Raw genomic sequence first — 19834 nt, 5'->3', positions numbered from 1 at the left:
CAGTCCTGTCCCGTCCCTCTGCAGCTGCCCTCAGGCACCGGGCACAGCGGTGAGCCGGAGGGCCTGTCCTCACTGCGGTTAAATGGTGCTGCCCCAGGGATGTCCCTTCTCCTGCGATAAAGGAACACAGCACCCATGCCAGCCTTGGGAATTTTATTCCGGCTACATTCGCCTGGCTGTGAAACAGGAATGCCTAGGATTTGGTTTATTGGGTATTTTTAAAACTGAAACTGGGGAGGTCCAACCAGCGTTTCAAAGGACGTTTATCGCACCAGTATTTGTCCCTCAGGCCCCAGGCGTATGCCTGGTGGAAGGAAATCCCAGTGAGAGAAAACAAACACTGTCACAGAAATATCCAGGCCACTCTTGGCTGGAAAATGGTTCATTCCTGTGAGTTCTGCATCGGCTGGAAAGAACGTGAGCAACAGGGGATGCATTTGCTCTACACGTGGAAAACAACAATCATATCTACATTCAGACTGGTGTTAACTCTTTGATCAATGATCCTTTAATGCCCTTAGAGTACATTTAGATATTTCAACTCCTGTCAGGAACGGAAGCTGCTGCGTGCCTTGCACTGTTAAAACAAGCATTCACGAAAATGTGAAAGAACATCCTTTGGTTTCCAGGCTTCGCAGAACTCCCTGGATGGGGTCTAAATGTGACTATTAAACCCAACAGCTACTGTGTGCCATCAGCTAAAAACCTGACCTGTAAAGACGGGTCTTGCTTATCAGTTCTCCTGTTTGGATGCAGCTGAGAGCTCTCGCTGCACTCTGTGATTCCACACACAAGAGCAGAAGGATCCTGTCCCTGTTGGGGCTGATTCACTTTCATAAAACCAGCTGGGAACTGGGGAACTTCAGGAGGTCCATCACAAGCTGTTCACTGTTCCCAGCTCAGGGGCAACAGCCCCTGCCCAAGAGCCCAGGAAGTGAACACAGGTGGGACCAACTCCAGGTGCCTGATTTTAACCTCCTGCAGTTTTACTCAGGCACCTGAAGACACCGTGAAGCTCTGAGTGCTCAAGCTGATCTCAACTCCTGCAGCAGACGAGGCATGTAGGGAGAAAAAGAGCATCTCAAATAATCTGGGCAAGGGCAGGAATGGCTGAATGTGAATTTGATCAGAGAGAAAAAATCCAGTTCCCTGCCTCTCAGTTGACCCGAGGCTTCTCCAGGAGCCCTAAGCAACCTTTGAGGTTAAGGAAGCTGGGAATTTTCAGCCTGCAAACCAGGGACACAGGCCTACTGCCACCCTGCCAGCTGCGGTGCACTCAGCTGACTCAGCATCAGGCTGAACCCAAACCTCTTTACTTCTTCTCCCCCCTCAGGAGGTGGCACAGTGCACACCGCTCCTCCTGTGTGCGCTGGAACCAACAACCCCGGGCACCTACCAAACCAAAACAAGCCTTCCAAGAAAACTCAGGAATCTTTGTTCAAGCAGAGCGGAGGACTGACACTGGTGTAGTTGTTGTATTCCTTTCTTAAGTAGCCTGCCTGGGGGTATGTCTTGACCCTTCTGCTGTTTCTTCTCTCAGCCTGCAGCACACAGTGTGGGTGCCATAGACCAGAGAGAGCACAGCCTTATTGCTATGGGAAAAGCTACACGTCATGCTCTATTTCAATTCCAGCCTTAACACAAACGATCTATCTATACACATGGTCACAATTAATTTCCTCATACATTCCTGCATCCCTATCAGGAATTAACTGTGCAGCACCTAACTTTGTTCCAGCTACCAGTCATGAGGTTTTATCTTGGTATACACGCCTTCACTATCACACACTCATTTGGGATAAGAGCTGGTCGTTTCATTTTAAGGAATGAGGCTGAAACGGAAAACCTCAAAACATTAAAAATACATTTGTTTACTCCAAGTTTCTGTGCTAAAACCCATTTTTAGAAAGTCATTTGCTAATGAGTAATTATGGCATTTCTACAAGCAGCGACACTGCTTACCTGAAAGGCTCAGGTGAGCCATCGGCACTGATCCGAGTTTGAAAAGACTTCTCTGCCTGCAGACACAGCTGGAATGCTTTTCAGAAAAAGTCGCCAACTGGAGAAACTTGCCGCTGAAAAATCGCTGTCACTCAGAGATACAGCTCAAAGAGATTTCAAAAAGCATACAAGGTATTTCAAGCCCAGTTGAAGGCAGAGATGGCACATCTCTGACCTGGCTACAAGTCACGTCTCTTTGGAAGTCTTCCCCTTGACGTCACCAAAGCTACAGGAGATGCTGCTGTGCTGCAGTGACAGCTTTAGAAGCGGGCCATGGGGGAACTGGTTCCAGCTGATGCGGCTGGGGTTTTGCCTCACGGGGGACTAACGGGATAGATTTGAAAGACACTGGTATCTGATTTTATGTACACCCTGCCCTGAGAGGATCTTCATCAATAAAAGGAGGCTGTCCTTCCGCCATCTCTATTGCCATGACCCCAAGGGACCAGATGTCCACCTTGGGGCCGTAGGCTTCTTTCGTCACCACTTCTGGTGCCAGCCAGTCTGGAGACCCGACCACTGTGCTCCGTCGACTCTGCTCAGGGCTGAGCCGAGCACAGACGCCAAAATCAGCTGAGGAAGAAAACAAGTGGTGTTAAAGGCAGCTCGAATTAGGAAAGCGAACAAAAGAAATCCCCACTCTATGCCCGAGAACACGGTGTGGAATCTATCTGGAAAAGCGGCCGTGCTCTGTTTGCTCAGTGCTGTAGCCACGGAAATATTGTTGAATTGGCCACTTAAAACCCACCCCTCAAGTTCCCTGCAGTGGCTTTTGTTGACTTGAACCGTTAGACTGTAACTCCCTCCCTCTGGGAGGGCCACACACAAACCCAAGACACTCTTCACACCTTTCTCCTTTCTGTGCCTCTCTGTAGGTTGGAACTGTGCTCGGAGCTGGCAGCAGTGGTCAGCGCACTACCACAGGAATCCCTTCTGGGGAACTGGCTGTCAGTCAAAAGCAGCCCCATGCCACAGTCTGGGAAGGCTGTGGCTGACCAAGAATACCTACCCAATTTGACAGTCCCATCTACTGCAAGCAGAATGTTGTCGCTTTTGATGTCCCTGTGAATCACTTGCTTTGAATGAAGGAAATCCAGGGCTTGCAGGCACTGATAGGTAAAAAGGAAACATGAGGGTAAAAATTAATGACCAGATTTCATCACTCAAGAATGAAACGCCTCTAAAACATTGAATTTCCAGATGAATTGCGAGCAATGCCTGAATATTGCACTGTCAAGAGGAATAGCTTGCTGCTTCAACACTATTAAAGTAACAACTTTCCAAACGAAGGCATATCAGGTTTGGGAAGAGAAATGTCCATTACTGGCACAGACTAGCCCCTGAAAGCACAGGCAGGATGGCTGCTGCCGCAATCAGTGTGCTATGTCCATCCATATGACAAAGTATTGTTTGCCAGAAATGAGAAAGTCCCTTCCTTCCGTGTGAAGTAGATCACTGTTGGGTGGGAGGTTGCAGGACAAAGACTTTATTGTCAGGCTCTACAGCAGATTTGGAAATAGCACTTTAGTCATTTTTCAGGAGCAAACACCATTTTGGGTGGAATGCTATCCTTTTAAGCTGAGACTCTGACAAATGAGTCTCTCCTTTGCCTTGCTGTTCTTTTAAAATTCTGCCACCAGCATGTTTGCTTTTACAGGCAAGGAATGCAGTACAGACATGCTCCAGGCACGTGTTTAAAGAGGAAAAGTTGAGAAGAGTCAAACTAAAAAAAAAAAAAGTAAAAAAACGTAATGCAATAACGGTGTTTAAGAGTATAATCACAGAGTACAGAAAGTGCAGTGACACTGTCAGGCAGTTCACTTAAGGTGCCCTTTCTTCTCCATATCATAAAGCAAGGCAGAAACAAAGCTCTCAAGATGAAATCCCTCCTGTTCTTGCCACCTGTTCACCAGTACCATCCCGTCCAAGGGAGAGGAAGCACACGCGGGATCCCTCACCTCCCTACAGACAGCTGCCATCTGCCCTTCCTCCATACAAAACCGGGTAACATCTTCAGTTAAAGCGCCTCCGGCCATGTATTCCGTCACCGCCCGGAGCTCATCACCGACCAGGTAGCTGAAAGAAGAAAACAAGGGCACTGAGATGAACAGGCACAGCTAAATTACCTCATGGAAAAGACAGCTGGTGATAGGGGGCCACATAGAAAATATATTGTATAACCAAAGATACATCGAAAATATTAATAGGGAGCTACATAGAAAAACAAAGCTAAAACTATTAAAACTTGCATCCCAGAACTAACACGCATGCAAGTAGGCAATTAGTCACTAACCCCTGCAAATTGCTCGAGAAAGAAGCTGATAAGGGAAACAGAAAAGACAGAAACAAGGACCTAATTCATGGCTCAAAGGCGTCAAAGGCAGGAGGAGATAAGAGCTAAGGAGGGCTCGCTAACATCCATCTCTAACCAAGAACAAAAAGGAGACAGCCAGGTGTGCACACAAGGACAGACCAGGCTGAAACCAGTCTGGTACTGCAAGCTCAGCCAAATTAGAGATTCCAGGGGAGAAGGGAGGAGTACAGAGGGAGGAAGACCTACGGCCTTCATCCCTGAAGACCCCTGCCCAGGACCACCAGGAGGAACTGCGCAAGCGCCCCGAGGAGGAGCCCGAGGCGGAGATTATGGAAATGGAGTGACAGGAAGGAATGGCCTTTTTGGGGACAGGTCATGAATATGTCTAGGCGTTTCGAAATAGGTGATGTTTTAACTGGGTAAATACTGGAGAAGCGGCCACAGTGGGGATGCACGTTTGTGGTGGAGCGATCCCCCGTGCATCTGCGCGCAATAAACACACCTACTGTGTAACCTTTCGGGTTGTAAAGTCTTTTCCCTACGTCAGTTTTGGCGAGCCAGCCAGAAGGCTCTCTGCTCGGCTGTGGGATCGCCTGGGGAGCGGACGCCCCTGGGCGCACCCCAAGCACTTTCCTCGGAGGAGCCTCCGCTGCCAGCCGCTCACCGCGGGAGCAGACAACAACCTCCTGAAGCCGCGGATCAAACGGTATGTTTTGTGAGAGGGGCCTGTAAGTCGTACGCGTGGCCGGGGCAGCTGGTAAATCGAGCAGAGACATCTGGCGTGCAGCATAGTCCCCGTATGGGAGGAGGGTACCCTGCATGGTAACAGGGGGATTTGCTGACTGATAGGGCGGCCGCTAGCGATCTTGGCAGTAGATCGAGCAAATCCGAGGTTGCCGCTGCATCCCAACATCGGGAGCCAGGACGGACCTGCTAATGACTGGTACATAAGAAGCAGGAGAAGGGTAAGCGGGCCTCTCACGATCATGTCATCTTTCCAATATTTGCAGCTGCTTAGAAGGGTGTTCACTGGGAAGGCTAAATAACTAAACTTAAACCGCACAATCTTGCCAGGGGATGTTGGTTATGACTCTTGTCCAGGGAAGTCGGTTTGCCCGTGCCCTGGATGAGTAGGTGGACTCCATCACCTGGCAACAAAAGGGGAGGTAATTGTATGATTTGCCTGGGGATCAACATGAGTCGTTTGTGAATGGCTTTATATGTTAGTTGAAGCTTCCTGCAATTACAATTCCTGTCGTTACTATCAAAACTGTCCGGACATTCTGAGTGTATGAGTGAGTGAGACGTACGAAGTGAGTGAGGAGCTCTATCCGCGGTTCCGAGCTGGGGCGACTGAGGCGGCCGGAGAAGAGCGAAGCAAGTGTAATAACTTGAAGTATGAATAAGGAGTGCCGTGCCCATCCTTGATACGTCTGTGTAACACGTGGATATTGATAAGTAGTAATGTTGGTCCGTGGAAAGTAGAGTTGTGCGGAGAAGGAAGGAAAAGATAAGCGAAGGGTTTGGGTTTGAAAAACAAAAGATGGGGGGAGGAAAGAGTAAACCTCATGAAAAATCCCCTTTAGGATGTGTTCTGACACATTGGAAAGACAGAGCAGGACAAGGGGGCACAGAAAAGAAGAAAGAGTTAATTAAGTATTGCAATCAATGGTGGCCGCTTTATAAGCTGGAAGATGGGGCAAAATGGCCTAAGGAAGGCGGCACGTTAGACTATAACACGCTCTTGCAGTTAATGTTGTTTCTGAGGAGAGAAGGGAAATGGGATGAAGTAACATACGCTGATATGTTCTTTGTTCTCCGGGACAATCCTGAGTGGCAAAGGGACTGCGGATTAGTACCCCCACGAGAACCCATTGTCCTTGCATTAGAAAAAGAAAACAAAAACAACAACAAAAATAAATTAAAAGGTGCTGTTCGGCTTGTAGCATTGGCCAAAGGTGTACAGAGAGAAGTCAAACTAACCGTGGATCAGAACAAGATCTAAGTGATCTATTTAGGCCCCCTCAGCAGCCACAAGGGCGAGATGAGGACTTAGAAAGGGTCCGTACCCCTCCACATCCTCCCTCCTCCCCACCAGATGGCCCGATATCTTCCCGAACCCGGGGAAGGCAGATAACAGAAACAGTTCTCCAAGCTCCTCTCCAGGACGCAGGTGGACCGGATGGAGAAACAGGAAAAGTCAAAATACCATTCTCTGGTAACGAGCTGAAGGAATGGAAAGATGCTGCCCGAAAATATCGCAGTGACCCAGTAGGCGCTACTCAAAATCTCCAGTTTATAATAAAACAGTACAGCCCCGATTGCAATGACATGTAACTGTTATTGGACTGCTTAACCGAAACAGAAACACAGTTGGTTATAAAAACTGCCGGGGATTTGGCAAAAGAATATTATGAGATAAAAAGGGGTGATGTTAAAGAATACTTCCCCTTGCAGGACCCAAACTGGGACCCTAATCGATCAGCTGATGTGGATACATTACGAGCAGACCAAGGATGGGTAGTGAAAGGAATGGAGAAGGCAATTCCAAAACCTATAAATCGAGCAGTGCTATATGCAGTGAAACAAGGTCCCTCTGAGTCGCCTTCCAAATTTCTGGATAGACTAAGGGACACGATGTGTTGTCATACACCACTGGACCCCGGGTCAGCAGTGGGAATACAACATCTGGTATCCCTATTTCTAGGACAATCTCAGAATGATATCAGACGTAAATGACAAAAATTACGTCCACCAAATAGTTGAAACTTGGAAGTGTTATTGGAAGAGGCTTGGAGGGTGTTTAGCAACAGAGAGGACAATTATAAGCAGAGTCTAGGCAAATTGGTGGCAGTAGTTGGAGAAGAGAGAGAATGGAAACCTAAATCCAGGATGAGACGTGGACCGGCGCCCCTGAGCAGGGATCAATGTGCTATATGTAAAATAACGGGTCTCTGGAAAAGGGAATGTCTGGAGCGACAGCGTCAGGGGAACAATAGGTGGCGGGATAACCCAAGAAAAATGATCGCACATGTAATGGACTGATTAGAGGATCCATTGATTACAACGAAATGAGGAGAAAAACAAACAAACAAAAAAATGGAGTTTCTAGTTGATACGGGGGCAACATACTCAGTTTTGAATCAAGCTTTAATGCCTTTAGGAAATGCCTATCTCATGGTAAAGGGAGCAACTGGCCAGAGTGACAAAGCTTATTTTTATGAACCATTAAAATATAAACTGGTCAAGCAGGTAGGCATCCATAAATTTTTGTCTATGCCAAATTCACCGAATTCCCTGTTGGGAAAAGACCTATTGGAACAGCTGGAGGCCACGATAAAATTCAAAAAGGGTGAGATTACTCTGGAGGTAAATGATGATCAATATGTACAAATAATGAGCTTGTCTTTGGTGAATATTCCCATAGAAGGACAAATCGACGAGGAGATCATTAATCAGGTCTGCCCCGGGGTTTGGGTGACTGATGCCCCAGGACGTGCCAAGAATGCCCAACCAATAATAAGAAATTTGAAGGATGGACAGAGAGCGGTAAGAATCAAACAATACCCACTAAAGAAAGAAGACAGGCAAGGGATTCAACCGAAAATAGAGCGATTCCTAGAATTGGGCTTATTGAGGGAATGTGAATTGGAGTTCAATACCCCCATTCTCCCGGTCCGAAAACCAGATGGGTCCTATCGAATAGTCCAAGATCTGAGGGCCATTAACAAAATAACAGAGGTTCTATACCCCGGGGTTGCCAATCCATATACCTTGCTAATCACCTTAACTCCTGATTTAATTTGGTTTACAGTTTTAGAAGTAAAGCCTTCTTTTGCCTCCCTCTCCATGAAGCCAGTCAGAAAAGTTTTGCATTCAAGTGGGAAAACCCTAAGAGTGGTCGGAAGACCCAGCTCACAAGGACGGTGTTGCCACAAGGTTTCAAGAACAGCCCTACCATCTTTGGGAACCAACTAGCAAAAGATTTGGGATTATGGGAACCACCATCGGAAGAAGGAAAAATACTACAATATGTGGATGACATCCTCATTGCAACTAAAACCAGAGAAGCCTGTGTCACCTGGACTGTAAGTTTATTAACTTTTCTTGGGCTTCAGGGGTACTGAGTGTCCCGAAACAAGGCACAAGTGACTTTGCAGCAGGTTACATACTTAGGGTATAAGATCAGTGCAGGGCAACAGTCCTTGGGGCAAGCCCGGAAAGAAGCCCTATGCCAGACCCCTCGGCCACAGACTGTAAAAGAACTGCGGACCTTCCTGGGAATGACGGCGTGGTGCCGGCTCTGGATACATGACTATGGCCTGCTGGCCAAACCACTGTATTCCCTGATAAAATCCAGTCAAAGTCACCTCCAATGGGATGCTGAGTCAGATCGGGCATTCCATCAGCTGAAGAAGGCCCTGATCTCAGCACCAGCACTGGGACTCCCTGATGTGAGTAGACCATTTCTCCTGTTTTCCCATGAAAAGCAGGGAATAGCGTTAGGAGTACTGGCACAAGACCTGGGACCATCAGACGAGCTGTGGCGTACTTCTCCAAACAACTGGACGCTGCTGCCAAAGGGTGGCCTGGCTGCCTAAGGGCGGTAGCAGCAGTCATCCTGAATGTCCAGGAACCTCAGAAGTCTACCCTGGGTCAGAAAATGACTGGTTTCCTATCTCACACAGTGTCTACAGTCCTTGAAGTGAAAGGGGGACACTGGCTCTCCCCACAGAGATTCCTGAAATATCAAGCTATCATGGTCGAGCAGGATGATGTTGAGATTGTGACCACTAACATTGTCAACCCAGCTTCATTTCTTAGTGGGAAGGCTGGAGAACCAGTGGACCACGACTGCCTCGAGACGATTGAGGCCACGTACTCTAGCCGCATGGACCTAAAGGATACCCCCATGGATGGGGCAGAGCACTGGTTCACAGATGGGAGCGGCTATATCCTGGGCGGAAAAACGACATTCTGGGTACGCCATCACCACTGCTGAAAAGGTAATAGAATCTGGACCACTACCGGCTGACACTTCAGCGCAAAAGGCCGAGATCATAGCCCTCACTCGGGCCCTGGAGAGGGCCGAAGGAAAGGCTGTGAATATTTGGACTGATTCTAAATACGCCTTTGGAGTGGTAGATGCCCACGGAGCAATTTGGAAGGAGCAAGGACTGTTGAACTCCCAAGGAAAGACTATCAAGCACGTGAAGGAAATTTTAAGACTTTTGAATGCAGTCCAACTTCCTGAAAAAGTGGCAATTATGCACATCAGGGCACACCAGAAAGCGAGCACTGAATTGGAAAGAGGAAACGAACTGGCGGACAGAGAGGCAAAACAGGCAGCTAAAGAAATGGTAAAGGTAGAGGGAGCACTAGTCCCAGACGGACAGATAACCCTAGAAGGTAAGCCAGAATACACTAAGGAGGATCGAAAGTTAATCACAGCTTTGGAAGGAACAGACAATGAGGACGGGTGGGCTGTAACATCACATGGGAAACTCATAGTCCCCTCTTATACGGTTTGGCCATTGGTCCGGGAGGAACACAAGAAGGGACACTGGGGGGCGGAGGCATTACACAAATACCTTATCAGACACGGGACAGCTCGATATTTATACATCACTCTCAGACAAGTGACTCAGCAAGGTGACCTTTGCCTCCAGACTAATCCAAAAATTGTCCCCAAACCAGAAATGGGCCAAATTGGGAAAGGGAATTGTCCGGGACAACATTGGCAAATTGATTTTGCGGAACTTCCTAGAAAAGGAGGGTGTAAATACTTGCTTGTACTAACTGATACCTTTTCAGGCTGGCCAGAAGCCTTCCCATGCAGAACAGCTAAAGCTCGAGAGGTGACCAAGGTGTTGCTACAAGAAATCATATCCAGGTTTGGAGTCCCAGCGGTGAAGTCCTCAGATAGAGGGCCGCACTTCATCTCCAAAGTTGTGCCAAAAATAAACCACCATCTAGGGACAGACTGGCAACTACACACTCCATACCGGCCACAATCCAGTGGCCAGGTGGAGAAAATGAATCACTTGATTAAACAACAGATTGTTACATTAGGACAAGAAACCAATTGGGCCTGGCCACAATCTCTACCCCTAGCAATGCTATGGATATGAACTAGACCCCGAGCTAAGGAAGGGCTAAGCCCATTTGAAATCCTATATGGGCGACCCTATGGGGTACAAAAGGGAACCTCTTCACAAATTGGTGAAGAATTGATGACTTCCTATATGGTGGCATTAGGGAAACAGCTTCGTAAATTTGAAAAACAGGTGTTTGGAACCCGATGCAGGGGTTTGGATGGGCCAGTGCATAACATACAACCTGGAGACTAGGTGTATGTTAAGTCTCTTACAGAGAAAACTGTGGAGCCACAGTGGGAAGGACCATACCAAGTGCTTCTTACCTCTTTCACGGCAATCAAGATCAGGGAACAACGCGCCTGGATTCACCACTCCTGAGTGAAGAAAGCTCCTAAAACTCCTTGGAAAGTAACACAGGGTGAGGATGAACTGAAACTAAAGCTTTGCCGAGCGAAATGAGTATATTGCACCCAGAAGTGTTTAGTAACTCGGCCTGCCAAGATTTAGTCAGGAAAATTGTTGTATTTGTAGTTATCGTAACCCAAGGGTCGAACAGTAACACCCCAGAATGGCCATGGACCCAAGCTCATATTGAATATACTGGGGATATGGGATCGCTCTCTGATAGAAAAAGCTTAAGCCTTGCCACCGTGGTTATGCATAAAAATGAAGTGTACCCCAAAAATTATTGGAGCACAGACCTTCAGAGAATGATGCCTCAACTGCAGGGAATGCTGGGTCAAAACATAAGCGTAGGATGCCGAGGAATTAACAGAACTTCCTACAAAAGGGCATACCAGATAGGGGTATCCAATATAATAACAAACACAACAAATAGAAAGCCTTGCAGTATCCTGGATTGTTGGCATAATTTTACTCTAACACAACCTGTCTTTGTAACCTGGGTCTGGGCACCTGGTGAAATAGGATTACCATTGAAATCTTGTTGTCTATGCAGGAAAAGGTTGTGCTTGTTTAAGAACAACATGTCGCTTTGTGTCTGTAGAAGGAGTAGAAATAGACACCAGGAATCACTCGAACTTCTGTATTTGTAATTTTACCACCATCACAGGATGTGACTTTAGCTACTTTGCTCCTGTGGTTTCTCATCAAATCCTGAGATCAAACTATACACTGATTTCTGAACTAGAACCCACACCTACAGGGATGGATTTAGCAGTGACAAAAAGGTTATTGAAACACCCAGACTTAATGCAGATATTAGAGGAAGCCAAGAATAACGGACAGGAAACTCTAATAACTGTTCATCATGAGGCAAATGAGATAAGTAGGGTCTTGAAAAGGGTCAAAAAGGACGGAGAACACAAATGGTGGGATACACTTTTTGGGTGGTCACCTTCAGCCACCGGATTTTTCAATGTCCTAATGCATCCGTTAGTAGTGTTGTTGATAGCTACCGCTATTTTATTATTTCTAGTAGGGACCCTATATATGTGGGTTTGGCGTATAGTTAGAAGAATAACTTCAATGTACGAAGCATTATACCAACCAGAATAGCCAAGTAAAAGAATTCACTTAACTCAATAGAAAAGGGGGGAATTGGTAGGGGGACATATAGAAAATATATTTTATAACCGAAGATATATCGAAAATATTAATAGGGCGCTACATAGAAAAAAGCTAAACCTATTAAAACTTGCTTCCCAGACCTAACACGCATGCAAGTAGGCAATTAGTCACTAACCCCCGCAAATTGCTTGAGAAAGAAGCTGATAAGGGAAACAGAAAAGACAGAAACAAGGACCTAATTCATGGCTCAAAGGCGTCAAAGGCAGGAGGAGCTAAGGGCTAAGGAGGGCTCGCTAACATCCATCTCTAACCAAGAACAAAGAGGAGACAGCCAGCTGTGCACACAAGGACAGACCAGGCTGAAACCAGTCTGGTACTGCAAGCTCAGCCAAATTAGAGATTCCAGGGGAGAGGGGAGGAGACCAGAGCGAGGAAGACCTACGGCCTTCATCCCTGAAGACCCCTGCCCAGGACCACCAGGAGGAACTGCGCAAGCGCCCCGAGGAGGAGCCCGAGGCGGAGATTATGGAAATGACAAGTGACAGGAAGGAATGGCCTTTTTGGGGACAGGTCATGAATATGTCTAGGCGTTTCGAAATAGGTGATGTTTTAACTGGGTAAATACTGGAGAAGCGGCCACAGTGGGGATGCACGTTTGTGGTGGAGCGATCCCCCGTGCATCTGCGCGCAATAAACACACCTACTGTGTAACCTTTCGGGTTGTAAAGTCTTTTCCGCACGTCAGGGTGTCACAGGCCTGGGGGACACAGGATCACCCCGGGGGTGGGGGGGGGGTGGTGGTGTGTGTGACAGGGCCTGGGGACACAGGATCACCGTGGGGGGGGGCAGCAGGTGGCAGGGCGAGCATGAGGGGCACAACAACCGAGCTGGGGGTGCCCCCCCACCACACACCACTGTCCCAGTTGTGGGACCCCACGGTCACCCCACCATCCCCACCCCTCCTCCTGCCCCACACACAGCCCTGAGGGGGTTGGTCTAGCTGTGACCCCAGCCCCACAGGTCAGCCATCACCCCTTTAAACAGCTCTCCCGTTCCTCCAAGCGCCCCAACCCCACCCTCAAAGCAGGGGGGGACCCCTGACCCCCCTCAGATTCGCAGCGCAGTCACAGACCAGAGCCAAGGCTTTCCCTCCTCACAAAGTTATTAAACAGAAATGTTAAAAAAAACCAATAAAAACAAACAAGACATGGGGGCACAGGGGCCATTCCCCCCTCCCCAGCATGTGGTGCTCTGGCAGCAGCCACTCTGGGGTGGGGGTGAAGCCCCTCCTGCCCCCCCCAAGTTAACCAACAGGGTGGCAAAACACCACAACAACAAGGAACTCCCCAAATAGTCAGTGACCAGTACAAAGGGCACCCCCCAGCCCCACCCCCTGCAGCACCCCCTGGCTGCAAAGGAGGTTTAAGTGCTTTTCTATAAGAGTTCTGCCTATAAAGCTTGGCTGACAGGGGGTCGCAGCCCTTATGGACGGGGTGGTGGTGGTGATGTGTGTGACAGGGCCTGGGGACACAGGATCACCCTGGGGGGGGGAGGGGGGGGTGTGATGTGCTGCAGCCCCGTGGCTTGCCCAAAGCTGGCAAAGCCACCCCCCACCCAGCCCAGGGTGCAAGGGGAAGGGGGGCACTGGCTTGGGGGGCTGCCCCACAGCCCCCGAGCCCCATCCCTGATGCTGGGGAGGGGAGGTAGCCTGACCCCCACTCCCAGAGGAAGTTTGAACCTGGCAGGGATTGAGCCCCCCTAGGCATTCCCCACCCACATGCTACAGCCCCCAGCCACCATTTGGGGTAAAACCTAAACCCTGTTTAGGTTAAAAAAGGGGTAAAAACTCACAACCATACCCCCCGGTTCTCACGCTGCTGAGGGGGGCGATGCTGGGCAGGGCACCCAGCACAGAGCTGGGAAGGCTGGGGGGGGTGGGGGGAGGGGGGCAACCAGGTTTTGGGCTGGGCAACCGTGAGCGCCGGCAGCCCTGGGTAGGGGGTGGGCAGGGGGCTGCGGGGGTCCCTCAGAAGTTCTTGAGGCGGCTGTAGAGCTCCCGCTTGCTGCGCTCGCCCGCCCCGCTGCGGCTCTTCTGGCGGAACTTGCGCAGGTCCTCCTTGAAGTCCTCGTGGTCCATCGGCCGGTAGTCCTGGGGCTCGCAGTGCATCTGGGCACCCACAGCTCTGTCAGCACCCGCAGGCCCCCCTCCCCACCCCCTGGGGCAAACCCAGCACCCCCCAGGACCCCCAGCACAACCCCCTTCCCCTGGAGATACCACCCTCATGGAGGATGCTCAGAGCCAGACCCTTTCCCCTCACAGGGCAGGGTTTTGGGGAGCAGAGAGGGTGTTTTCCTCCCACCCAGCACTCTCACCCTCCTGCCAGGGACCGCCCGCCCTCCCACACAGGGGGTGAAAGGTAGGGGGGCTTACCTGGTACTGGGGGAAGAACTCCCGGTACCCCCCCTTCAGGACATAGAGCTCGGGGTAGTGGAGGTGGGGGTACTCGTTACAGGCTCGGTCCTTCTCCCTGATGAACCGGCACCTGCGGGACAGGGGACAGGATTGGCATCCAGATAGGATCCTGCCATGCCCAGGGGGTCCGGCAGAACCCAGCGTCCACCCCACCTCCCCCAACCCCCCCAAACTCACATCCTGGGCCCCCTCTCGGAGGAGAACTCGCAGTGGAAGATGACGATCACCCTCTTGCTGGTGTCGAAGGGCACGATGGGCTTCTTCAGCAGGAACTCCTCCACGTCCTGCTCCAGCGGCAGGTTGACGGCACCCTGGCGAGGGAGAGGGGCCCCTTTCAGCGCCTCCCTCCTCCCATTTCATCTCAGGGAGCGGGGGGGGGCCTTCATACCCTGCCCCCCTTCTGCCCCATCTGCTGGGAATGCCTTCACACCCCTCCTCCTTCCAGCTGGGGCTCAGCACCTCCGGGGGTGCTCAGCACCTTTGGGGAGGCTCTCAACCCCTCCAGGGGGTTCAGCACCTTTGGGGGGGGGCATCAGCCCCTCTGAGGTTTGACAGGTTTGTGTCTCCCCCACCCATGACCACCCTGTCCCCAGCCCCGAGGGGCGCAGCGGCGGTTCTGACCTTGATGTGGCCTCCCTCGTACTCGTAGGGGTACCTGCAGTCCACGATCACGCAGCTCTCGATGAGGCTGCTGAACTGCCCCGCCAGCACTGCCACCATCTGTGGGGGGAGCCCGTCACCGGGGGTGGGGGGGTGGGTGGAGCAGGGAGGCAGCCCTGTGGGGGTGTTTTTTTGGGGGAAGAGGTCACTGCTCCCTTACCATTTCGGGAGAAATGTACTTCAGGTCCGGGTGCTTCCCCTCTACCGTCTGCAGAAGGTAAGGCTGGAGGAGAGGCGGGTGCTGGGTCAGAATCTGTCCCCGGGGAGACGTCCTGGCTGCCACCCGCTCCCCCCAGCCCAGAAGACCCCCCGCCTGCGAGGTTTGCTCCCTCCCAAGAGGGACGGCGCTGCGGCACTGGAAGAGCAGCAGGTCAGGCTCTTCAGGCTGGAAAGTCTCAGCCCCAAGTCCCCTTGGTCCCAAACAAGGGCCACCAGCTGTATTGGGGCTCTGGCACCAGCGCAGGGCTCCACTGATGGTCCCCCTTTGTTTCAGGAGAGGGGGGCAGGCGGCACCCCCAAGCCTGCAGCACCCCCAGCAGCCCTACCTTGGAGAAGTCCCCGATGAGCTCCCGGTGGTCGTTGGCCAGCAGGTTCTCCATCTCCTCGTGGCAGAAGGACCTGGAGCACAGCAGCCGCGCTTTCTGCGGGGACATGAACCAGAGACACCCCCCTCGGCGTTAGCGAGGGCACCGGCAGAGCCGTGGCACCGGGCAGTCCCACCAGGGACGGGCAAGGACGCCTCACCCCGAGGATTCCCCATCACCCACCAGCTCCGCCGCTGCCGCCTCCTCGCCAGGGCTACCGGCCACGCTCCTCCGTCGCTTGGTCTTGACGGGGGTGTCCCGGTCCTGGGGTCGGTCTATCCGCTTCAGGATGGGCCTGATGACGCTGCTGGGCATCGAGGGCGAGCGGAAGAGCTGCCGGCACTTGCCGCGCTTCACCGGACACTGTGTGGGGAGAGAGCCCGTGTTGGTGCCCAAGGGTCCGGCATTCCCCCAACATACCCCCCCCGCCCCAGCACCACGAGAACAAAGGCAAAAGGGTCCCTCTCTAGTGGCTGCACACCACCCAGGACAAGCCCACAGCCCTGGGGTGAGTGCTGCTCGCCAACCAGTGACCCTCACCCTCAGACCCCACCTTGGAGACCCAAGGAAGGGGCGGGGAGCCTGGGGCCCCATCCACCCCCCGAGACACCCAATGTACCGGCTCGGCCTCCTCCTTCCTCACCAGCGGCGCGGTCAGCAGGTTCTCCATCCCCTGCGGCACGTCAGCATTGCTCTGCCGGGGGGGCACCCGGGGGGGCCACGGGGCGAGACAGAGGAGAGCGTGAAGGGAACGAGTCCCACTGCTGCTTCGCACCCCCCTGGGCAGGGATGGAGCCCCTGCCCAGGGTCCATCCAGCTGTCCAGATGGAGGACCCCTCCCTACCTTCATCTCCTCCTCATCCAGGATCTCCACGAAGCCATCATCTTCCTCTTCAGACATGGAGGAGGTCAAGGAGCACCGGCGCAGGATGATGGGGCTCTCGCCCTGGGCGGCGTTTTCCTTCTCGGGGGTGTCGAACTGGGGAGGGGACACGACACAGCCCATGGCTCAGGAGTGGGGCCAGCCCCACACCAGCCCTGTTTGCAGACACAGTGACCCCAATCCCCCCAGCTCCCACACCCACAGGTCTCCAGTGCAAACAGGGAGGCTGGAGCAGCAGGTCCCGGCTCAGCAGCCCCTGCAGCAGGACCACCCACCCCCGGTGCCCCCCTCTCAGCACCCCCAGCCCCTCTCACCAGCAGGCCGGGTGCAGAGCCGAGTCTCTGGCTGAGGGGGTCCCTCCCCGCAGCCCCATCGCCGGAGGGCAGCCGGCTGCGCTGACTTGGCCTCTGCAGCTTCTTGAAGACAAACCCCTCCTGCAGCAGTGGGGGAGGGGGGGGGTGGGCACGGCATCCCCCTGCCCCTTCCCCGGTCCTGCCTCCCTTTCCCCAGCCTTGCTGCCCCCCCTCACCTTGTCCTCAGGCTTCCTTGGGCCCCTCTGCTCCCTGGCCCCGTGGCTGTTGAACTCCCGGCAGTGGGTGATGTTCTTCAGGACCGGGCTGGCCCCCAGGAGCTGTGGCTGCAGGGCGGGTTGGGAGGGGTGAGAGGTGCTGCACAGCCCCTGCGCTCCCCAGCTCCATCCTCCTCCTTCTCCTCCTCCTCCTCCCAGCTCAGCCAGGCGCACAGCAGGATCCAGCCGCCCTCAGCTCAGCCCTGCAGAGCCCCCGGGACTTACTGGCAGTGAGTGGATCCTCCGGATAAGGAGCTTATTGCTGCAAAAAGAAAAGGATTGAATGAGGAGAGAAGATGCCCTGGACCAGCAGCGTCCCACCCCCCCCACCGCCCCGAAGCTGGCATGGATCCCCTTGTCCCCTGGGTCCCCACAGTGGGGTGAGACCTCCCCGGACAGGACCCCAGGGCAGCAATTCCTCCAGCCACTGAGCAACACCGACAGCTTGATCCAAACCCCAGGGAAGGGCAGACAGACAGCCTGGCTTTCGGGTCTGGGCACCAGGACAGAGCCCCTTCACTTACTCTTTGAGAGCTCTCCTGGATTCTAGGATCGCTGTCTCAAAGCTGCGGGAAGAGAGGAGCCAGGGTTTGGGGGGATGGCACCCCGTGCCCCAGCCTGAGCAGCCCAGGAGCCCCTGGGATGGGCAGCCGCAGCCCTTACAGGGACCCCACCCCACGCAGGGGTCATCAGCCCCCCCAAGGGGAGAGCAGCTGAGCGGCTTTCAGCCCCACAAAGGGTTAAAACCCCATCTGGAAATCACTGGTTTCAGACGGGGGGACCCCAATCTGGGCTGGGGGGTTAAGCAGCACGCTGAGGTGGTCCAGGGCACCCCGCTGACCCCACTCAGGGCCCAGATGTAGCTGGTGGCAGTGGCGCCCGCTCTCCACCTGTATGTAAATCCGGCAGCGGGGATGCTGGGGATGCTGGCCGTCGGCCATATGGCCATGCAGCTGCACACTGCGACAGGACAAAGGGGGCACTGGCGTGTCCCCTGCAGCCCAGCCCACCCAGCCCCAAGGCTGCCCCAGCATCACCATCTGCCCCCAGTTACTCAGTCACCAACATCTGCCAGAGAGGGGCTCTGCCAACGGCCCCGGGAGCGGGCGAAGCCACCGGCGTGGCACCCAGAGCCCCTCAGCCCCGCAGAGCTCGGCTCTCAGCTGATCCCTGCACCCCAAATCTGCGAGGCCTGGGCAGCAGCACCCCAAGGAGGCTGAGGCGGGGGTGCTGGGAGCCCAGGGAGGTGCTCAGCACCCTCACCCCACTGCGTGGTGAGGCAGCGAGCCGTCTGCCGCCCGTCCCTGCCAGAGGAGGACTTGGCACGGCAGCACCGCAGAGGCTTCTTGCCTGCACCCGCTGCCAGACCCCTGCCTGCAGCAGGGCTGGGCCGAGCACCAGCACTGACACCCCCACTAGAGGTGGTTTCTCACACCACCCCCCACCAAAAATCAATTTTGGGGTGGAAGGCACAGCTGGAAGCACAGCCCCCCAGCAAGGCTGGGACAGGTTGAGCGTGGGCACTGCAGGCAGCCTGGGGAGGGTGAGCAGGGGGGACACAGTGGGCAAGGGTGGAGACCTCCCGGAGGAGGGGGACGCGGGGCGAGGGACACTCACACTTCCTCCAGTGCCGCGGGGTCCTCCTGCGTGGGGGAGTCCAGCCCCACTCCTGCGGGAACAAGAGGCAGGGGTAGCATCGGGGGGGGCGGGTGGGAGGCACGCCGTGCCCCCGGGACCCTGCTCCAGCACAGGTCCCCCCCCGCTCCTGTGGGGCGCTGGCAGGGTGCAGGGGAGCCCCCCCACCCCAGCTGTGTTCCCTTCTAGTGCTGGGGAGGGGGCCACAGGGTGGGATCTGCTGTGTGCTCAGGCGGGACCCTCACCCAAAGCTTCTCCCGTCCCCCAGCATGGCAAAGGGACGACCCTGGGACCACCCATCCTGGCCAACATGTCCCACATCACCCTGTCCAGGGACCCCCACTGGGGTGGTCCACAGCAGAGCCCCCCCCCCGGGGTGCAGGCCTGGGCGGGTGGGGGGGGCTCCCACCCATCATCCAGCACAGGGAAGGAAGCGCTGGGGAGGAAATCCCCGTTTAAAATCCCAGTTTGACTCAGAGCATGGCCAGGAGCTGAGACAGAGCGGGGGCCCCGGCTCCCATGTGCACCCCCAGAAAGACCCTTCCCCACCCTCAAACCCCTCCCCTGCCTTCCCAGACACCCCCCCCGCATGCAGTGACCCCCTGCCCAGCGCCCCCCCCCCGACACCCTGCACACCCCCAGCCCCGGGGAGGAGGGGGGTCGGGGCAGGGGCGGGTGTGGCAACAGCACCCATCGCTCACCCGCGTCCGAGGACTCGGAGGAGACGGAGCTGCGGGGGGAGCCCAAGGCTGCCGACCCCCGGCACGGGCTGGCCCGGCGCCTCTGCAAGGACAGCCCCGCCACCCGCCGCTTCGGGGTGTCCCAGTGGCTGCGGGCAGGGCGGGGGCGGCGATCAGCCCGTGGGGACCCACCGGTACCCCTCGGGGTGCCCCCCTCGGGTGGGGCGGTGGGGGGTGTCCCCCCCCTCCGCGCTCAGCACTGCCCTGAGCCGGCAGCATTCACGCGTGGGGGGGAGGGGGGTGCGGTGCGGGGCAGCCCCCCCGTCTCCACTCACCTTCCCAGTCCCACCAGCTTGTCCGTATCCAGCGTCAGCGGGGTGACCGGCGACATGCCCGCTCGCCTCCTGG

The 19834-nt window shown here is 54.3% G+C and overlaps 1 protein-coding gene across 1 annotated transcript; it reads right to left on the bottom strand.

Annotated features, from left to right (window-relative positions):
- Positions 1 to 2362: 2362 nt before the first annotated feature.
- LOC147412575 (serine/threonine-protein kinase PAK 3-like) lies at positions 2363 to 16354 on the bottom strand (the record flags this gene model as incomplete). The annotated part of the gene is made up of 5 exons (XM_086481220.1): positions 2363 to 2574; positions 3011 to 3110; positions 3960 to 4118; positions 15622 to 15675; positions 16280 to 16354. Coding segments are annotated over 5 exons (600 nt in total), but the record flags the coding sequence as incomplete, so codon positions are not given.
- Positions 16355 to 19834: the final 3480 nt, after the last annotated feature.

The sequence above is a fragment of the Leptosomus discolor genome, unplaced genomic scaffold, assembly GCF_034619465.1.
Source record: "Leptosomus discolor isolate bLepDis1 unplaced genomic scaffold, bLepDis1.hap2 HAP2_SCAFFOLD_172, whole genome shotgun sequence".
Classification (NCBI taxonomy): Eukaryota; Metazoa; Chordata; class Aves; order Leptosomiformes; family Leptosomidae; genus Leptosomus; species Leptosomus discolor.
The sequence above is the reverse complement of the archived record's forward strand: the minus strand, read 5'-3'. Positions and strand labels throughout refer to the sequence as shown.